This window comes from Medicago sativa, chromosome 3, assembly GCF_051527215.1.
Source record: "Medicago sativa cultivar Bolivia chromosome 3, Bolivia_mono, whole genome shotgun sequence".
In the NCBI taxonomy this organism is placed as follows: Eukaryota; Viridiplantae; Streptophyta; class Magnoliopsida; order Fabales; family Fabaceae; genus Medicago; species Medicago sativa.
The window spans coordinates 45490290-45511687 of record NC_140751.1 but is presented as its reverse complement, the minus strand read 5'-3'; the positions used below and the strand labels follow the sequence as shown (position 1 = coordinate 45511687).

The window sequence follows — 21398 nt, the reverse complement described above, 5'->3', positions numbered from 1 at the left end:
GATATTATCAAACGGATTGCAGTGCATCAGTGGCATGGTTGCTTTTTGATTCATGATTCAAGTAGGGGTGGTCCTGGGTTCAAGTCTTGCTTGAGTATTTTTTGTAATAATTTTCTTTAATGTTTTTTTTTTGGGCCTAAAATTTAATTTTTTTTACATCCTTTAAAAACTAAAACCGGGCCTACGGATTTGTTAAGACGGCCCTGCTTGAGTGGATAGTCTTTGAACATGCAAATATGTTTCACTCACACACAAAAAATTTATTATTAGTATATGTAAGTATCTTTCATATTTATTACATCGTGAAGAAAAATATAATCTTTTATATTTAATAGGTATATTTATTAGAATATGTGAATATCTTTTATAGTTAATATGTATCTTTAAATGTGATATTGTATTTTGTTAATATCTTTTAATGATTTGATCATCAAGACTTTATCAAATATAAAAGATACATTTTTTTAAAGAATATATAGAAGATACATGTTAAATATAAAAGATATTTTTATATTTTAATAAATGATAATACCAAATATAAAGAAACCAATGGCAACATGACAATGACATTATTGGAACTTACCTTTTTCCACTTACCTCCACTATAACTTCAAGATATTGACAAACAACTAAACTCACACAAACAAAACAAACAAGATACACTCCTGAATCTTTTGTCTCTGAAAACATGGTTGTGAAAGTTTACGGACCGGCCTATGGTTCTCCAAAAAGGGTGTTGGTATGTCTTTTTGAGAAGGAAGTTGAGTTTGAAGCTGTTGATATTGATCTCTTCAAGGGAGAGCATAAACAACCCGATTTTCTTAAACTGCAGGTTCAATTTTTCTTCATTTTTTCCTTCAATTTTATTCAACTTAATCAATTATTTATTTTTCATGTGTAATTTTACCTATGTCTGTTATATTTTCAGCCTTTTGGAGAGGTTCCTCTTGTTCAAGATGGTGATTATACCCTCTATGGTTAGCCACCTCATCATTTACTATTTTCTGCAATTTTTTGTGCTGTGTAGTTACTGATTGGTGATTTACTGATTGGATTATATTTTAAACTTTGGATCAGGGTGTTACATTTAATTGAGGTTAAAACTGTTTATATTTTCCCTGCATGCATCTTTGCTTCCCTTATCCTGATTCATGTGTTTTTAGAGGGTAATCAAGTGGTTAATCATCTTCACTTAAGGTCAAATTGTTCTAGAGAAATCAAGTTTGAATCCTAGCTTAAACAATCATTATCTAGGCTTAATTTATCTCTCGGCTGAACTTAGAATTACCAAGGCCGCTTTCCATGGGAACGAGAGGGTTATAAATTACATATCACTCGATTTAATAGATAAAATAAACAGCAATTTATTCGGTTCTGAGTGTATAAAAATTTGTCTAACATTTTCAAATCTGTCTTTTGATAGCCTGATTATGCTTGAAATGTGTTTTCTCTTAATTAACTGATTAATTTTGTCCTTGAAAATGTCTACTACTTGTCAATTTGGTCCATAAATTACTAACATAAGACCTTTTCAAAAATGTTTATAAACTTTCTCAATACATTAAGGGACTATAGTAACACGGCTTTAGGGACCAAAATTACTGCTTATGTTATTTTTGTCTTTAAAAAGTGATTTTGATCTAAAACATATATTGTGTGTGTTTGGTATAGCTTTTGCATCCAAGAATCACGCTGAAACACATCTCCCAATGCAAATTTTAAAGCAAAAGCCAAACTCTACTAATTGTAGCTTCTATGCAAACCGAGTTTTTTTCAATCCCACCAGTACACCAAACACGTTAATTGTCATTTCTATCTGTTAATGTGGAATAATCTATTCATACTAATGGTCTAATTTTAAACGAATTTTTCAGAATCTCGGGCAATAATCAGATACTATGCAGAAAAGTACAAGAACCAAGGAACCGATTTGTTAGGAAAGACAGTAGAAGAAAGGGGACTTGTGGAACAATGGCTTGAAGTGGAAGCACATAACTTTCACCCAGCAATCTACAGCTTGGTCATCAATGTTCTGTTTGCACCATTAAGGGGTGTTCCCGGTGACCAAAAAGCAATTGAAGAGAGCGATGAAAAGCTGAAGAAAGTGTTGGATATTTACGAGGAGAGGCTCTCAAAGACCAAGTACTTGGCTGGTGATTTCTTTAGTCTTGCTGATCTTAGCCATCTTGCATTTGGTCACTATTTGGTGAATCAAACTGGGAGAGGAAATTTGGTTAGAGAGAGGAAACATGTGAGTGCATGGTGGGATGATATTAGTAGCAGGCCATCTTGGAAGAAGGTTCTGGAACTATATAAATACCCTGTGTAATGGTTTTGTTTGTGAACAACACTGCAAATACCCCAAATAAGAGTTTCAGTTTGAGGAGGGGTTTCTTCAATGTTTTGTGTTCCTTGCTTTGAGAATAAAATGTTTGCTTTCTAGTTTGGTTTGTTCTAGACAATATGTGGTGGAGGTTGTAGGAAGCTCCAAACATATATGTATGTTTCTGGAAAACCTGATTTCAGTAATAAAATTTGATGTTTGGTCATTTTAAAGTGAAAATTATAATGAGGTGTTTGGAAGAGCTTATTTGGCTATATCTTATGACATTATAGATTATTTGAACAAACTTGTACAAATAGTTTATGACATGTTAATAAAAATATTTCATCATATCTTTGTATGTTCTGCAATATATAAGTAGTTTACAAACGAACTTTTTAGTAAGCTAATGACTGAAGTAATAGGATGGGTATCTTATTAGTAAGTAATACATGTACTTTCTTCCATTCTAAAATGAGTGACATGATTAGACAATGTGCATTATTCATATAAGATGTTTTATTTTTCTGCTAATATGTAAAGATATTTCTGCTAATATGTAAGGATAAATAGTGGGCATATAAGTAGTTGTTAGATTTGTCTCATGAATTTTTTTTTTTAAATATATTTTTTTTTTTGTAATTTTTGCTAATTGATAGTTAAAGATATTAAATATCAAAATTTTGCATTTATATATGTAAAAAATCAACTTCGTCTCTCATTTTAGGATTGAGAGAGTAATTATGTTATTTTATTCACTTAGGCTTTGTTTGGGAGTTTGGAGGGGAAGGGAGGGGAAGGCTTTGGGGGGTTGGAAATATATAGAAAAATGAACAAAAAATTCACATTTTTTGAAAGAACAGTTTTTTAGAGAATGAAAAACTAATGCTTATGATTGATATACTTTTAATTTTAAGAATATAATAACAACATAGATTGGATTTGAAAAATTCATATAAACCCTCCATAACCCCCCAAAACCCTCCCCCAATACAATTTTTGAGTTCCCCCAAATGAGGGGGATTTTTTTATTATGAGTAAAAAATTAACCTCCAAAGCCCTCTCCTCCCAATGTCTTCTATTTCTTCCACTTGCTCCTTCCTTTTTTCCAAAACCCTCCCCTCCCCTCCCCTCCAAACTCCCAAACAAAGCCTTACACGTGTCAAAAAATTTCTGGTCAATCTTTCCACCTCGTGCTAGTTAACTTTTTGGCACAAATAAGATTTAGGCCAAATACCTTTCGGAGTCTTTAAGTTTTACGTTTATTTATTGGATTAATCATTTTAGTTTTTTAAGTTTCATTTTGTTTGTTTAAGTCTGACATCGTTGGTATCGTTGCCCTTTTCATCCACCTCTGTTAAAGGGTGTCATTTTAGGATTGCAAAAATGGACTGGTTCGCCCCTCCCCTTCCATAAGTATTCATGTACCTCCCAATTTAGACTTATGGCTTATGTGCTTATGAACATCTAACGTTTTGGTTTTGCAAGGAACCAATGCCTCTTTAAACACCAGCAGGTTGTTCCCCATGAGGTGTGTTCTGTGATTCAACAAGAAACAGGCAAAAGATCAATTTGTTAACATGGAGGCCAGGTACAGAGGCTACATTATCATGTAGACGATCTCAAGTGAGCGTCCCCTGTACATGTTGAGTGACATATCAAAATGGAAGGAATTTATTACAAGGATAAAACAAGAGTTTTATTTAAGCACAAAAATCCAAATTCACTCGCATTACGGCGACCAAAAGCATATATATTTTTTTCAATAAGCAAATAATGGTATTTAACAATGAGTATAAGGGGTACTCAAACCAAGCAAATAATGGTATTAAACAATGAGTACAATGGCTCAAACCCTTACAAAATAAATCCTTATATGCTTTGTACAACACCAATCACAAAATACAACTAGATTTACCCCTAAACATGATACACAAAAAATCAACAAAAACACCCCTAAACATGATGTTGCTCCTTAATTGCCAAATACACTGATGTAGCAAGCCCAATAAAATGTTAATTTTCATACCCTTCTTGGATTTAGCTAAATTTCCAAAAAGAATAAAATGCTTCCATGCATCATCATGATTAATGTTTTCCAATCGAAAACATTCCTCTTAACTTTTTCACCGGAATACAATTGAAAAATAAATGTTTCGAATCTTCCACTACAAGAACACAAAAAGCACAAGGTAAACTGTTAGGACTTGAATTAATACCTCTGATAGCCAAAGCAGCCTGAGCTGAAAGTTTATCAGGTGAATATATAACGCCCTATAATATCAACTTGTAAAAGAAACTAAAAAATAGTCATGCTCTCCCTTCCCTTTAGCAATGAAAGTAGAAATTCCACTTTTGTGACCCATTCAATCATAAACAATTAATGTGGAAATTCAATCTAAAGATATAAACATTCAGCAAACTAAATATCAGTTTCAATTTTTAGATCTCTTAACTATAAAACACAAAGCAACATTAACTGAATGACAATTGCAGAGAGAACAAAATCAAACACAAATTACTAAAGCCAAAGATCCAGAACAGAAGCTAAAAGGTACTGCCTTCCATCTCAAATATAAGCAGGAAAAAAAAAAATCAAAATATATATTTTTTTGAAACGGCTAAACTTTATTGAAGGCGAAAGACCAAGCACAAGACAAGCTAGGCGAGCAACAAAATCACAAAGTGAGGCAAAACCCCTTTAACACACAAGGTGTCAGCCCTCAAAGAGAAGAACAAAACAAAGAGCCTGGCTGCTAACCCCAAAACCAATTGACAGGCACAACAGCAGCCCCACCCGAGCCAAAACACCAACAGATAAACCCCTAAATGCTAAAGAGACCCCAACAAAAAGAAACACTGTCATTGAAAAGAATGCACAACAACAGCAGAGCAACAACAGCAAAGCAGCATCAATCAAACCACGCAAAACAACACCTGAACTCTACAGCTAACCCTCCTATACCCAAAAACACAACTACCAGCAGAAGCACATCACCCCATATTCAAACAATCCGCAGGATCCCAACTCCATTCGTAAAAAAATACATGTATGAATCTTCAACCTACTTAAACTCCACCTCCAAGACACAAGCTTAATCTCTTCAAAAATTGTGGAATGCCAAATAAACCAAAAGCCTTTTCGGATTTTCTTACTTCTCAATTCACCACTCAAACACGTAAAATGCGCAAATAAATTAGATGTAATAAAATTGATACCAATCCACCTCAAAACTTTGGACTACCTCACAAGCTATGAAGCACGGATACAGACACGGACACAGCTAATAATTTGAAAAAATCACATAATTCATTGTAATTACAAGTGTCGGTGTTGTGTCGGACACATGTCGTGTCCGACACCGGGACACGCCTAATCCGAGGAGTGTCCGTGCTTCATAGCTCACAAGTCACATTGAAAATCAAACAAGTTTGATATATCTGATTAATTTTTTTATCTAAATACATCAACTTCATTTAACTATTTCTTCTCTGCATATATTTGAGACCAAGGTAGTATACATTAATCAAAATAATGAAAATTTGTACAAATTTCAAACAACAAAAAGAAACCCCTTTGTTTTAAACATAAACAGATAATAATCAAACAATTTTCTGAATCAAATAACACAAATTTACGAAAATTAGAACCTTCAGATTATCATCACGAGGCTCAAAGGGTCATTGCGAATTGAAAGGGTTGTGTGAGAGATAGAAGAAAACGCGAGCAACAAGAAGAGGAACGTGATTCAGATTGAAAACTATTATGAAAAGAGAACATCATGGAATGATTACACCCCTTTTGATTCAGATTCGCTATTACTATCCACACGTTAGTTCCTTTGTTCTTGCAGCTTCAAGCGCTTTCTTCTCTCAATCGTCATTGCCGCTTTCTCGCTACCCTGATTCTTCACTTGCCTTTGTTCGTTACCCTCCTTTTATATTTGCTCTTTTCCCATATTCACTCTAATTGCGAAAATAATAAAATTATTATATTAATTAAATACAATATAGCTATGGTTTAACATTAACTTTTTTTAGATTTTTTTTTAAAAGTTTGTTAAACTTTTTATAATATTAACTTGATTGAACCAAACCTACTTATTTTTCATTATTTTGATTCAAATTTGTTAAAAATAATTCTAAAAATTGAATTAATAAATTATTTTTAATTGGTATGGATTTATTTTCTTTCGAAAACCAATTGTTACACCGCAAACAAACAAGTTAGTAAATTTTACACTAAAATATTAATAATAAAACAAAAATAAAAATCTAGTTATATTTTGGAAAATGTTTTTCGCAATAATCTTAAGCAAAGTATAAAATGTGTATTGTTATTGCTATATTTATATAATAAATAAAAAAACCAATTATATCATTGTTGGGTCGACAAAAGAATGGGGATCATCCTATTTGTAGAGGAAGGAATAGAATAAATGATTTGGACACTACATTATTCTGGTATTGGATGAACACGACACATGAGATGGTTAAGAAAATCATTTACATTGAGTCGAGTAATCACACAAATGAGTTGAACTTTACAACTTAATCAAAAACCTCAAGACATTAGGTTTATTGGTCTCATTTATATATTGTTCAATCATCACTTTTTCAAACAACGTGCGACTTCCGGCTCACCTAACATTTGCCTCACCAATCACAAATCTCTAAATAACTTGAATAGCAAACAAAGTTAACAAGAATATACATTTGGCTTGGGGATCAAGTTTTATTGGGTTCATATATTTTTATATTGTTCTAAATTTCTAATACACAAACCATTAAACATTGAAATACATCAAAATTATCAACTGATAAAGAATTTCCGATGGCCAATATTTAACCCAACAATCCCCGTCATTAATGAACAATACAAGCAGAAAGTATAACTATATAACTTAATCAAGCTTAATCATTCATGTACAATCCACTCGTTATGACTAACTTGATCAAAGTTTATACATTGGTTAGAGTGAATTGGACTTGAATTCTTTAAACGTAGTTTCGGATTCGAGTCTTGCAGGTGGAAAAAAAATGTAGTTGGATGGAAAGATCCCACTAAAGGTCTTTGGTCAAAACTAAACAAAGATGATATTTCACATCAATATCATAATTTTCAATAAAACTACTAACCAAAATTAAGTTCAGGTAAAATCTCAACATTAAACAACTTCAAATTTTTTAACTAAATATAAAAACCGATCTCCCAATGCCCAATATTTAACCCAACAATTCTCATCAAATATGTACAATACAAATGGGCAATTTAATTTGTAGTATCACAAAATTTGAATAATGTACTGCTTGTTCCAAGCAATCAGCACTGCATTGGGACTTAATGGCGAAATATATATCTCTCTTATACCTCATAGAGTAATGAGATGGACAACAACTATAGATATCAACACGACGCCACGGACTGTGGATGGGATGAAGATTTCAAATGAGACAATGCAGTATCGCTTTCTTCATTCTCGTCAAAAGCAATTGGTTTTCCGCAAATATCTTTCCTGTGAACCAAATCACAAATCAAAAAGACAGTATTATGAGAAACCTGTATGATTTAGTGGGACCAATTATCAAAATCGCGAGACTCATTAAAAATGTGTTAAAGAAAGTGTTTGAGTATGCTTAGCACTCAATACAAAAGTAAGTGGTCTTTTGTCAAATGGTAAATTGCTTATGTATATGGATATTCTGTGAACAATAGCAATAACATTTTATCTTCAACGTCATGCTAAACGCAGGAATTCAACGATACATAAAGGACTGTTGTGTATGTTGTTCAGTATGAAGTATTTTAGCAAAAAAAACTGCATCAGAAGTACAAACTTCTGAATATCGTTTTAACTTTCAAAGGCGAATAGAGCTCACAAGCAAACAACAGTGCTTTCATAGGCATACCTTTGAGCGATGATAGTATCCTCAGATAATGCCTTCTCCAACCTCTCTTCGAACGGCGTAGCATGCCAGCTCACTTTCTGGTCCTGAAAACAATCAGCATTAATTAGGCATAACTAACATCTAGACTTCTAATTCTTTCACATGGAAAATAGCTACCAAGGATCATACTTCTTTGTATTTGTTGGTTGAATTTGGTATGCCATTGCCATCCCACCACTTAGGAGGAGGAGCATCAGAATTTTCCTCTTCAATCCAATGTGCAGCAACCATCCCAATGATGGGCCTATCGACAGGAGTTTTGCGGGTCTGATTATAAGCCATCTCCATTTTCTTTCTTCTCTCCTCCAAAATAACAGATGCAGGCTTCAACCAAGAAGACAAGCCTTCTTCCACGGTAGATTCACTTTTATCTGGTGTAGACGTTGCATTTTGAGACTGCTCAATTGACTTGTTCATCTTCCTTGAATCTTGCGCAGGAACATAATCCTCTTCCTCAAGTATCTTGCTCTTAGAGACATCCTCACCTAGGCTGTTATTTGGATACACAAACTGGGACTTAACAGGGTAAACAGTTCCAGGAGTTTGCATCCCTTCAGATATCTTCATTGGGGTAGGATTTGGTGACTCTGTTTTCTTTGTACGCCATCCACCATGAGCCGATGACTCACAGGATGAAATATCAGTATCACATTCAAAACGTACAGACTTGTTCCTCCCCTTATTCATTTCAGTCCCATCGGTCGGATGATAGCTCCCCTGCCCACTTCCTTCCGAAGAGTCATGATATTCCCATTGAGTATTGTGTGCATTGGAGATACAGCTGTAAATGAAAAAAAGAAATTAACTTCTGAAAAGGTTATATTTAATATGGTCAAAATACATGAGCACGTTCAGTGAAACCCCATAAGATATGCCCTTAAAAAATCTAAAAGGGAAAAATGTAAAAATCATTTTCACCATTTTCTAAAACACCAATTTTGAAGAGGAACACATTTTCTTAGGTTCTATAATAGTCATAAGCTGAAGCCTTAAGCCTTTCTTATACAAGATGGTGTCCCATCGCGCTAATAGTAAATAAGAGAACATCCACCGAAATTGATTGTGTGGTTGTTTCTTCACATTCAATATTGTACATTACATGCATTAAACAGGTTAAAGATTGCCTTTCAAAAAAAAAAGGTTAAATATTAATAACCTGCTAGGTGTGTGGTCTGAACAATCTGTTATTTTCTCCCATTCTTCACATTGTTTTTTGGGAGTTGGCGGATTGAATGGTTGGACATTAGTAGAAACATTCTCAGCAGATGTATCAAGAAGCCAAGAACGAAACTTCGGAGGACCAGAATCGTTACTACATGAAGGTGACACTTTTAGTTTCTCCGATGCTTTCCGAATTTCAGTAGGGGTACTTGCTATGGTACCACAAGCTTTAAGAAACTTTGCCTGCAAAATGTTTACCAAATCATGTAAACAAACTTAATAATACATAAAAGAATCAACAAATTAAACAGAATAGACAAATGACTTAAAAAGGTGTTTTTGAGGAATTTTGCAAGTAAATAATGAAAACATACTTCACTCATGATAAAAAAAAAAAAAAAATTGATTTGTACGATTTCAAAAATCAAATTTGAAGAAGTATTCTATCAAGACTCATTTCCTTCCACCAGCAAAACATCAGCTATTTTAGTCTTTAGATAATTGAGTTTTTGAGGTTTACAAAAAGTTTGTGAGCCAGCCCAGGACATGCATATGCTTGTAGTTAAACGACATACTATATAGATATACAGGTGCATACACCACAAATCTTAGCCAGGAATGCACCATGGACAACCAGATAATTTCTACCTTCATTAAAAAAGTAAAGAGATTGCAGTTAAGTTATGGATGTGTGACCAAATTGTGCATTTATCTGTAAGTTACCCTACTGCCAGAACCTTGAGATCGAAAAATACAATGTAGTGAGTATCAAGGCTTTCTTAGTATCGTGGTAAGTGTTATACTAACGATGGTTCCTACATTAACTAAGTTAAAGCATTTCAGCACATTGAAGAAGTAAGCACTGTGGCTGTCTACCATAAACATAAACGGTAACATTGTTTAAACCTCACTTAAACAGAAACTAAAGATTCAATTCAATAGTTCAATTCAATACTTGAGAGTTGGTCAAAATTGAAAGATAAAAAATAGCTTCAGGTCATAATTCTGGCCATTCTCAATGAGACATCTTCGTGTCTTGAAAACCAATACTATCAAGTAGAGTTCTGAATCGAAAAAGCATTTATTTTACCTCAGTGTCTTAGTCTTATATCAGGAGCGAAATGTCCGAATTGCGAATACACATAACAAACTAACAAGAAAACCTCCAAACAGCTAAACATGCATGAATAATCACACAACAGTTGCAGCTATGTTTGTAATACACAACAAAAAAACACACCTCGTCTTTAAGCTGCCTATCATCACTCTGTGATCCCTCCTCAAAATTTCTCCCATTACGATGCACATTGTCTTCTCCCTCTTTTCAAAATTTAAACCCCAAAATTAGTACATTACTGAGAGTCCATAACATCAAAACTGTAAAAGAAAATAGCACATAAGAATAATAATGATAGCAAAATAAATTTACCTTCGGTCAGAAACAAAGTAGACAAACGGTTTCGAGACGCCACATCATCCTGCTTTACAAAGAGCAAATACTTACCAGTCACATCAAAAAGTCAAAACAATAATTACACAGAACACTCACAGAATCAACAAAATTCAATGACGATTAAAACTATTAAATATTTTTTCAACAAAAAAAAAATCCAAAAATTTCAGCAACCAGAAGAAGAACATACTCAGAATCAGCAAAATTCAATGCCCATGAAAACTATTAAATACTTTTTCAACAAAAAATCCTAAAATTTCAGTAACTAGAACTTGTAAGCAACAAATTCATCATCTCAAGAAGGGGAAAATAATTAAAATTCAGCCGAAAGCGATCATCTCAACCATTCAACATTTTAGCTACCAAACAAAGCTCCTAAATAAAATTTCAAACACTAAAACATTGCAATCAGAACTAACATTTCAAAAGTTTCAGAATCCTTCATCATTTCATAATCCATTAAATCAATAACAAAGCTACACACACAATAAAACCATAAAACTTCAGAAACCAGAACCTGAAATCTACAAATTCATCATCTCTAAGAGTGAAAAGCAAGTTCAAATTCAGCTTAATTCAACTAACATTTCAACCATTCTCATATCACAATTTCTCCAAAACTAAAATTTCAGTAAATCATCCATCATTACATTTCATAATCCTTTAAATCAATAACAAACCTAAACACACAAAAAATCCAAAAACAACAACAACGAACATAAGAACAAAGAGGAAAGAAAATTTAAAATGCAGCCGAATTAAGCTATCATTTCAACCACTCACATTTCAGTATTTCACAATTTCATCACAACGAAAACTCTTGAAAATTTCATCCATCATTTCATAAACAAATTTCATCCAACAAAAAAAAAAAACCTAAAATATCAAAAAACCAGAACCCGCAATCAACAAATTCATCATCCCAAACAGGAAAAAAAAAAAAGTTCCAAATCCAGCTTAATTTTTTTTTTAAAGAACCTAAATTCGGACGGGGAGAATGGATCCTAAGACCTTGAGGAGGAGCACACTCCCAGGTCCCAAGCCAATACCACCAACCCAAAATCCAGCTTAATTAAACTAACATTTCAGCCATTATCATTTCACAATTTCATAGTCCTTTAAATCGATAAAATTAATCATCGCACAAAGTAAAAAAAAAGTTCAAATTCAGCTTAATTAAACTAACATTTCAATTTCATCCATTCCCATTCCCATTCCTATTTAACAATTTTTTCCACAACAAAAATTCTTGGAATTTTCAGTAAATCGATAACAAGCTATCAGGCAAAGTCACAGACACTGACACGGCACAGACACTGACACGGCGACACAAATAATAATTTGAAAAAAGACAAAAAAAAAAAAAACTTAATTCAATAATCATAGGTGTCGTATCAGTGTACGCGTGTCTTACACTGAGACACCCCTAATCCAAGAAGTGTCAGTGCTTCATAGATAACTAAGAGTTACAAAAAATAAACAAGAAACGGTTAAGAATGATTATGAGTTACATTACATTGGCTTTGTTGTGGTGCCGAGACGGTACGGCGGCGGTGGCGGCGGCGGATTTAGCGTGGTGGCGTTTGTTATCACGAACACGAAAGCAAGTGAAAAGGCAACCCATAATGAATTGAAAAATGGATCGGAAAAAAAAATAAACGAAGGTGATGATGAAAATGAAAGCTAACCAGAAGAGCATATCATTGAAGAGGACCCAAGTGAAGAAGGTAGGTCAGGTAACGTTTCTTTTCTTCATCTTTTATATTTTATTGTATTATTAATTCATTTTTGCTTTTTGAATTTGAATATGGAAATGATGATGACAGAGAAAGAGAGTGTGTAAGGGGTTTTATGTGAGAAAAAGAAAGAGAGGAATTGAAAAGTGAGAGAGAAAAGTGTGTGTATTTTTTCTCCCGCTCTTGCACTAAAACCAAGACAAAAAGCCGTGGACCGGGGGAAGATATGAAAAACCGGATAAAACCGGCTGATCACATTTTATGGATTTAATGTAATTTTGATGATAAATAAAAAAGAGTGTGGTCTCATAAGTTCTTGCTCAATTGTTAAAAATTTCAAAATTGTTAGGTCGGACGTCATGATCGGGGTTTGAATTCCGGTACCTCCACTTTGTGTGTATGAGTTTACGATGGTTTTGTCAACTCGTTTATCTACCCAAAGTTTATGATGGTTTTGTTATCTCGTCTATCTACCCAAAAAAAAAGTGTGATAAAAAGATTTAATTTGGTACATTCTATCAAATCGAATATGATTTGTTGTTTGGAAGAAGATGAGGACTTTGAGTTGTTGAACTCTAATAAGTGGAATCCTTCTTCTTGGGAGGATGGTGGTGTATATGCAAAAATTTGATGATCAAGTAAGAATATGTCGAATACGTGATATATTATGGGTAGAAAATTGTGTGCCTACCTGTTACAATTTATGAGTTAGCTTTTACATGGAGGGACTAAGGTTTCTAACTCTTGAACGCTTAACTGGATAGTTGTTCTTAGAGGACACCTATGCGCATATTATAGCAAGCTAAACTTACATCCAAATTGATGGTTCATATTAGCTTACGAGGCCCTGATTGAATCGGAAGATTCAAGGCATGTTCGTGGCATGGTCCGTTTATACGTTAGGCAGGGAGGGTTGACCTCGTCCGCGAAGGAAATGAGTCTTGACCCAATTTAAAACAAATTCATTATGCCATTTTTTTTAATTAATTCCTAAAAACTCTATAGATATTTACTTGACATGATTGGATTAGATCCATGAAAAATTAATCATAAGATGAAAGATGTCTTAAAGAAGGTAGCATGAAGTTTTAAATCAATCAATAAATTGTCCATTTAATCCTATAGTATAGTATATCATATAAAAATAATAAGTAATTGTCCTACAAACACAACTAAGTTGATAGTTGCAAGGACAATATTATGCATAAGTCAGGGTTCGAACCTCAAATTTCTCATTTATCCACACTTAAAATATGTGAGCCCAAGCCACTGTTTGACCAAAAATTAAAATAAGTAATTTATAATATACAAATTTAAATTTTTGTCATTTTATTTGTGTAAATTAGGATTTTTTTTTTTATGTGTTCATTTTTAAAGATTTATCACTTTAAGTTGGGTATGTATGATCGTATAAGATCAATACAATACAATGGACGTTAAAAACTGTCTTAAAAACAATTAACTCTACCAGATCCCAAAGGTTGAATTTCATATACTTCAAAAGATATTTTAATATTTTAAAGATTAGATAAAATTGAAGAAAAAGTGGATTTAGTGCAACAAATTGAGAGAGCGCATGGTCGATAACAAACAGTGGTTGGTTACTGGAGAGTTGTTTACATTGAACTAGACAAAATCCATCGTGTGTTTGCTCTATTACCAGAAATGGAGAATATGCTTTCCTTCTTTTGGGTTGAACATTGAAGAAGAAAAAAAGAGATCATTGGAAATAATGAGTACTGAGGAGGACTTCTTAACTTCCTCCACCCTAAATATTTATGTGCTATAGTACACAATTGATGATAATTGTTGACTTGTTTAATTTGTTTTTTTTATTTATTGATGGTTTAAATAAAATTCCAATAAAAATTGTTAGAAATGAAAAATGGTACTTAAGCAACTAAGGTTCGTTTGGTGGTATGCAGCAGAATAAGATAATGAGATGAAGTGACAAAATAAACATTTATATTATCTTATGTTTGGTGTACATAACATAAGATAATGAGTTTGTTTGGTGCATATTTGATATTGTCATGATAAGATATATGTCAAGAGTTGGTGTTATTTGAACAACCATTTTAATGACAATTTTTGAGACAACTAAAGTTTAGAAAGAAATTATGGTATTAGCACTAAAACCAAAGCAATAGAGAGAGAGAGAGAGTAAAAAATATAATGTGAGTATGAGAAAGAAAGTTGTAACAAAAGTTATTAAAAGATGGTTGAATAAATATCATTTTTCATAGGTCAAATACATATCGGGATCCTTCAACTTTAACTTGCGTACCGGTTTAGTCATTTTAATTTAGTTTAAGTTTTAAATTGATCTTCTATGTAAGCTAAAGTGAACAAGTTAGTTTGTTGGTTTTTTTTTTGTTGTTGTAGCAAATTGATCATTATCTTCATCCAACTTTGTTAAAAAAATGCTTATATGACTATTTAACTTTGAGGTGGAAGGTCCAAGAAGTTTTTATGACACCAAACGTGATTACTTACATTTATGTTCTTAAAAAAAAAAATTACATACATGCTCTTGTTATTGTTTCCCAATTCAATCATAATTTTAGAAATAAATATTTCATCATCAACATTATAAATTAACTAATCGATCAATTTTAGTTCAAACAAAGACTGAATAATACATTCATGAATCCTAGTTATATGAGCGGTGAATTTGAACCTACCAATTTAGCAGTAAAGTCCACATAAGCACTTTTTAACCGAGTTTAATGGAAGCAGGATAACGGTGCATACATTTTATGACTTAAAGGTTAGGTGCACATTTTTACTAACATTAATGACCAATTTGAAACTTACAGACTACAATGACTAATCGGGTAGTACTTAGGTGACGTAACATTTGGTAACATTGGTGACATTGGTCAACCATAATGTTACAAGTGTACAAAAAAACCTTGTGAAAGAGAGAGAAGAAAGCCACTTGTGACATTATGGTTGGCCAATGTCACCAAATGTTATGTCACCCAAGTGCTACCCATGACAAATCTATACTTCTTACAAAGAAAAAAATGTCAATTGTCGAGTTCCCCCAACTTATGGTGAAATCCGCTCTTCTCAGGTGTTGGCATAATTTTTCTTCATTTACAGTGGGGTCTGATGGTTTGTAGGTGCTACTTCATCCTATTTTAAAGTCTTTTTTATTGGTCTGTATGGCTAACAAGAAGGTGCGCTAGAGGGGGTGAATAGTGTTTTTCAAATTTTAAAAGAGTTTGCAAAAGCGTGAATTGAAAACGTATGACTTTTCGGATTAGTGCACAACAAAGCAACAAAAATTAAGACAATGATTCAATGTTGAATTGAAAGGTTCAATTATTGAATCTTATTAAGCAAATCAAATATCAATAATCAAATATACAAATCACAAAACTAAACAAGCTCAAACCAAACCTAATTGCAATAAACCTAATTAACACTAAGGAACACAAAATATATGAATTAATGATTTGAAACTTAATTGAAGTTTAATTATGATGAAATTGAATTTGAAAAAAATCTTAATTCAATGAATTAAGGTTAAGTATGAAAATTAATCACAATCAAATCAAATAGCTACAAACATCAAAATTCATACACGAACAATAAAGCGAAATTCTAAAAGGATATGGAAGAGAAGAACACCAGATTTTTTTTATAGTGATTCCCCCTTTCGTCCATACTTCAGGCTATGTATACTCTTCTTGATAGAATACGCCTCTATCAAGGACTTCCACTATTGCCGACAAATGTCTACAAATTGTTATGATTACAAAGAATTCCCTGGATAACCCTATTCTCCAATCCTAAGCAACCACAACCACCAATCTTCAAGTAACCCTTGAAATTGGAGATTCTCTATGTCTTCGAAACTCAAACCCCCATGCAATCCTTGGAATTCTTTCACCTTGAATTCTTCTTTGCTATGTCCGGAGCTTGAATCCCCTTGAACTTGAGAAGATTAGAAAGACCCCCACAATTCACCTTGGAGGTGGAAAGAAATCACTCATTTACCTTTGGACCCTTGATTCCTAACCAAGTTCCTTGAATGAAACTAATATACAATCCTTATAGTACTCAAACAATTTATGACTCAAAATCCACAAAAAGAATCTTAGAAAAAATGTTTAAGCTGAAGACCAAGTGGATAGAGAGGTTTGGAGACTCTAGAATGTACTTGCAGTTGATTCAGTGGTAGGGTTATATATATATATATATATATATATATATATATATATATATATATATATATATATATATATGCAGGGATGATAAGTGCAACATTTTAGGCAAAAACAATATTGTGATTCGATTCAGGTAATGTGTGATTCGATTCAAACATGTGTAAATGAATAAATCTGAAGATATGAAGATAGATAAGATTCTGACAATATGTGAATCGAATCAAAGTGGCCCAGATGAAGATTGATATGAATCAAAGAACATTCTGTTGTTTGCGGATGACTGAAGGATCACAACTTGCATTACAAGAAAATGAAACGTAAAATCTGAGGCGTGACTATGTCACTGAACTAAGGAATTATCCATAGAATTGCGTACCTCCTCCAGAATACGACAGGTTCATCTCGGCGATAATCATACCGAGGCTATCAGGACACGAGAAATACACAATCAAATGACTTAGGCACTTGGTATTTTTGAAAGAAAAATTGAAGAAGAAAGGAAAAACAATTTTTTTTTTGTGAAAGCAAAACTTCTAAGTTTATAAAGAAAAAGTATACATCACCCGATGGATTACCGCACCTCTCCCTCAAAGGCGATATTCTATATTAATTAATAATAATGGTAATAACTAATGTTTTTCAGATGGATCACGTTCAGCTACTTTTAAGGTGAACGAAATTACACATATATGAATACCAAGTCAAATCCGTTTAGCAACCGTAAAACACATTGAAAAATAATTAAGTGCAGCAATTATCACCTATTAAATAGGTAGTTTACGTCAAAAGAAGTTACACAAATTTGACAAAACAGAAACGTGATGACATTGAGGAAGTCAACAAATTTAGTTTCCAAATAAAATTAATTAAATCAATTAGAATAAAATAAATAAATATAAATAACTTTTGAAATATCTAAAATATACAACAATCTCCCGCATATTTCAAAAGTTTTAAATTAAGAAAATATATAGACTAAGTCACCTTTGAGTGTAATGCATCGGAAAGGTGTAGAAAGTTATAGAACCCGTCCTAGACTAATGAAGCTTAACACACAGTGAAGTGGTTTAGCAAGCTATGGAACCCAATGCACTTGATGTATGATAGAGGTTTCACAATCACATATCTAGGTGCTCATGAGTGCTCTAGAGACCTGCCACGGTCTCATGCAAGTGGCCCTACTTGACACTTATCTAGGTGATTTCATCTAATGTATTCTACATCCATACACCACCCATAAGGACGTATGATAATCATTAAAAGCCTTTAAAGCTTAACCCTCAATTTTATATTATTTAGCACTTCTCATATTTATTATCATACACCATTGGAATGAGACAACAATATTTTAGTGCTAACGTAACTAGCAAGTAACTTGTTTTTACCCATTGAACCTTCTTCATGGGATCTCCAATCACAAAGGTTGAGTTCCCATTACTTGTTGTTTTCTAGTGGCAAGGTCTCATTTTCCTAAATTTCTTCCCAAGGGGTTTCATATACGGATCCGCTAAATTCACAAATATTGACTAAGACGTCTCTAAGTCAATTAACCTCATATTTCATCAAGTCTATAAAAATAAACTCGGATTACCCAATAAATTTACCTATGCTTGCTTAGTTGACAACTAAGCGACAACTTAGTCATCAATAAGATAAATCTACTTATAAATTTTTTCTTATTGGATTCATATATAATTATCATCATTTTATTATTTGAATACAATGGTTCAGCCATTCTAAATGATATATCATACATTGTCAAATCAACTTCCCCAATATGGTTTATCTAGTCTACTTACATAAATTCCTAGCGACAACATCTCCACTAAGGGGAAAATTAAATCTAAAGGTATAGTTATTATACAAGTCTACTTAGATAAACTCTAAGCGGCGTCACTATCAACATGGATAAACGTAAATATATTGATAATTTGATTATCCAATTATGCTTGAATGACTATCAATTGACAATGTCCCCACCATTGGTAATATAATTTAGAGTTAATTTCATTAAACATCACTGTATTATTGTAATACAATGGATAATCCATAATATATAATTTAATATTTTCATGAGTTAAAAAACAATCACAAAATTATTTATACAACAAACTCATTCAATAGATCATGCAAATTGTGACATCAACATATCCACTTATTAAGAGCATTGCTCTATCATGTCAATATATCATCAGTACATCACAAAACTCAATTAATACTATAATATCTTATTACCTGAAATATATAAGTATTTGAATCTTCATTTCCACAAATACCATACACAAACAGAACATTCACGGAAGCATTTAGCAATTTTTGATAAAATTTCCAACTTAGCAAATACAATGGTTATATACTTTCATTTTGACAAACCAAAGCAATTTTATCTAATGTTCATATTTTGATCACTATTTCAAACTCCAAAAATATTAATATTAAGGTCATTGATTTCAAAATTTTCACAAAATTCATACATACACATGCCATTCTAAAGATTCAATTATGCTACTGTATTTCGATATGCACACAACAAGCACTAATAACACATAACTATTCAAATGAAGTAAGTTTATTTGTTCTCACAAATAAGAACCATCGATCTCTGCCATGCTATAAACAAAAACCACATACGTCCATCAACTAGCAAAATCTCATTAAGCTAATATTATCTAACAGAATTATTATTAAATATATTAGTTGAATGAACTGGGGGTAAAGAAATGTGAGATTGAAACAATAATCTTTCAACAAGTGCTTATACATTGTAGAAAACAAGACCATGCCAACATGCATCACAAAATTCTCACGTGTAAGTACATGTTGGTCTCTCGTCATCAATTATTTTGCCTTGTTGAAAATGGATTAATGTAATCTATACAACAAAGTTATTAATTCCTAGTAAACAAAAGATTACATTTTTCTCGTCATCAATAATAAAGCCTCAAATGATTACATTTTTCTTAAACAAAAGAAAGATACAAAGCAGTCGGATATACAAACAAATACAAAGCAGCGAGAGCTATCACATTTATCAACACTGATACATGTACAATGTAATACATCAAGATTAGATAAGGACACTTACCTGGATCCTGTAACAGGCAAACCACCGTATTTTCACATAACGAAAAATAGAACAACACAACTGACATTACACCGAATTGTTTGTCGTAAGTGACCACAGTCGCAAGACCGGTAACAACAAGAACAGTAGAATATGCCGCCATTGCAAAATCGTCTTAAGCCATAATTCCTTAGATTGTTGTTTATGGATGACTGAAGGATCACAACTTGCAAAACAAGAACATGAAATGTAAAACATGAGGTGTGACTATGTCACTGAACTAAGGAATTATCCGCAGAATTGCGCAACTCTTCCAGAATACAACAGGATCATCTCGGCGATAGTTGCACCGAGGCTATCAGGACACGAGAAATACACAATCAAATGACTTAGGCACTTGGTATTTTTGAAAGAAAAATTGAAGAAGAAAGGAAAAACAATTTTTTTTCTTCGTGAAAGCAAAACTTCTAAGTTTATAAAGAAAAAGTATACATCACCCGATGGATTACCACACCTCTCCCTCAAAGGTGATATTCTATATTAATTAATAATAATGGTAATACTTAATGTTTTTCAGATGGATCACGTTCAGCTACTTTTACGGTGAATGAAATTACACATATATGAATACCTAGTCAAATCTGTTTAGCAACCGTAAAACACATTGAAAAATAATTAAGTGCAACAATTATCACCTATTAAATAGGTAGTTTACCTCAAAAGAAGTTACACAAATTTGGCAAAACAGAAATGTGATGACATTGAGGAAGTCAACAAATTTAGGTTCCAAATAAAATTAATTAAATCAATTAGAATAAAATAAATAAATATAAATAACTTTTGAGATATAAAATATACAACACATTGATACGATTCAACAAGGTAAAACACAAGACCATATAGAAAACTTGATACGATTCACCTGTTTGTGAATCGTGAAGCCTGCATAGTTTTACTTTATATGTTTTTGATGATGTTTTTTAGCTTTGTTTATCTTTTTGATGATTGCCTAGTACTTAGCATGTTAAAGCACCCAACATCTTTGTCTCTTGGTCTTAGGATTCACTTGTGTCATGTGCATTACTCACTTACTTGAAAAAGGTGTCGTTGGTCATCTTTTCTCCTGTTGAATCGATTCAACATAGATTGAATCGTATCATCAAAGTGATGAGTCAATAGTTAGTCTAATTTAATGCATTATTTAGTTTAGTTTTATTAAAGATTTGATTTTATTTTATTGCATTTTATTTCCTTTTTGAATGTTTTACTTTAAATTGCTTTTTATTATATTTTAGGAACGAATATATGGTGGAAGGTGTCTTGGAGCAAAAGAAAGAGGACTGGAGCAAATACAGTGCGAAAATACGAAGATACGGGACAAAAATATATTCCCACCAAGGCAGAAGCTTGGCACAGCCCGTGCCAACATGTGGCACGGCCGTGCTCGATCCAGAACCCTCTTTTGCTGCTTTTTCTTCGGGCCCAAGTTACCCTGTTGCAGCTTTACTGTTTTACCCTTTTAGTTGCTTAGTTT

The 21398-nt window shown here is 32.7% G+C and overlaps 2 protein-coding genes and 1 long non-coding RNA gene across 4 annotated transcripts; 1 reads left to right on the top strand and 2 right to left on the bottom strand.

The window, feature by feature from the left end:
• Positions 1–637: 637 nt before the first annotated feature.
• On the top strand, positions 638–2549 carry LOC146937697 (glutathione S-transferase F9-like). The gene is made up of 3 exons (XM_085751888.1): positions 638–832; positions 929–977; positions 1875–2549. Exons 1-3 carry the CDS (start codon positions 689–691, stop codon positions 2327–2329), a joined length of 648 nt encoding a protein of 215 aa, XP_085608014.1. The 5' UTR covers positions 638–688; the 3' UTR covers positions 2330–2549.
• A 1577-nt stretch (positions 2550–4126) lies between these two features.
• On the bottom strand, positions 4127–6235 carry LOC146937696 (uncharacterized). The gene is made up of 2 exons (XR_015031014.1): positions 5975–6235; positions 4127–4491 (listed from the first exon to the last, which is right to left on the bottom strand). It is a non-coding gene; the product is annotated as an uncharacterized LOC146937696 (long non-coding RNA).
• Positions 6236–7423: 1188 nt separating this feature from the next.
• Positions 7424–12823, bottom strand: LOC146937695 (protein JASON-like). 2 transcript variants are annotated; one of them, XM_085751887.1, is made up of 7 exons: positions 12403–12823; positions 10863–10911; positions 10674–10753; positions 9429–9676; positions 8402–9053; positions 8234–8316; positions 7424–7839 (listed from the first exon to the last, which is right to left on the bottom strand). In XM_085751887.1, the coding sequence occupies exons 1-7, from the start codon at positions 12583–12585 to the stop codon at positions 7731–7733; spliced, it is 1404 nt and encodes a 467-aa protein (XP_085608013.1). In that variant the 5' UTR covers positions 12586–12823; the 3' UTR covers positions 7424–7730. The 2 variants fall into 2 exon arrangements, with proteins under 2 accessions (XP_085608013.1, XP_085608012.1); XM_085751886.1 differs by having other exon boundaries at positions 10863–10914; positions 12403–12818.
• Positions 12824–21398: the final 8575 nt, after the last annotated feature.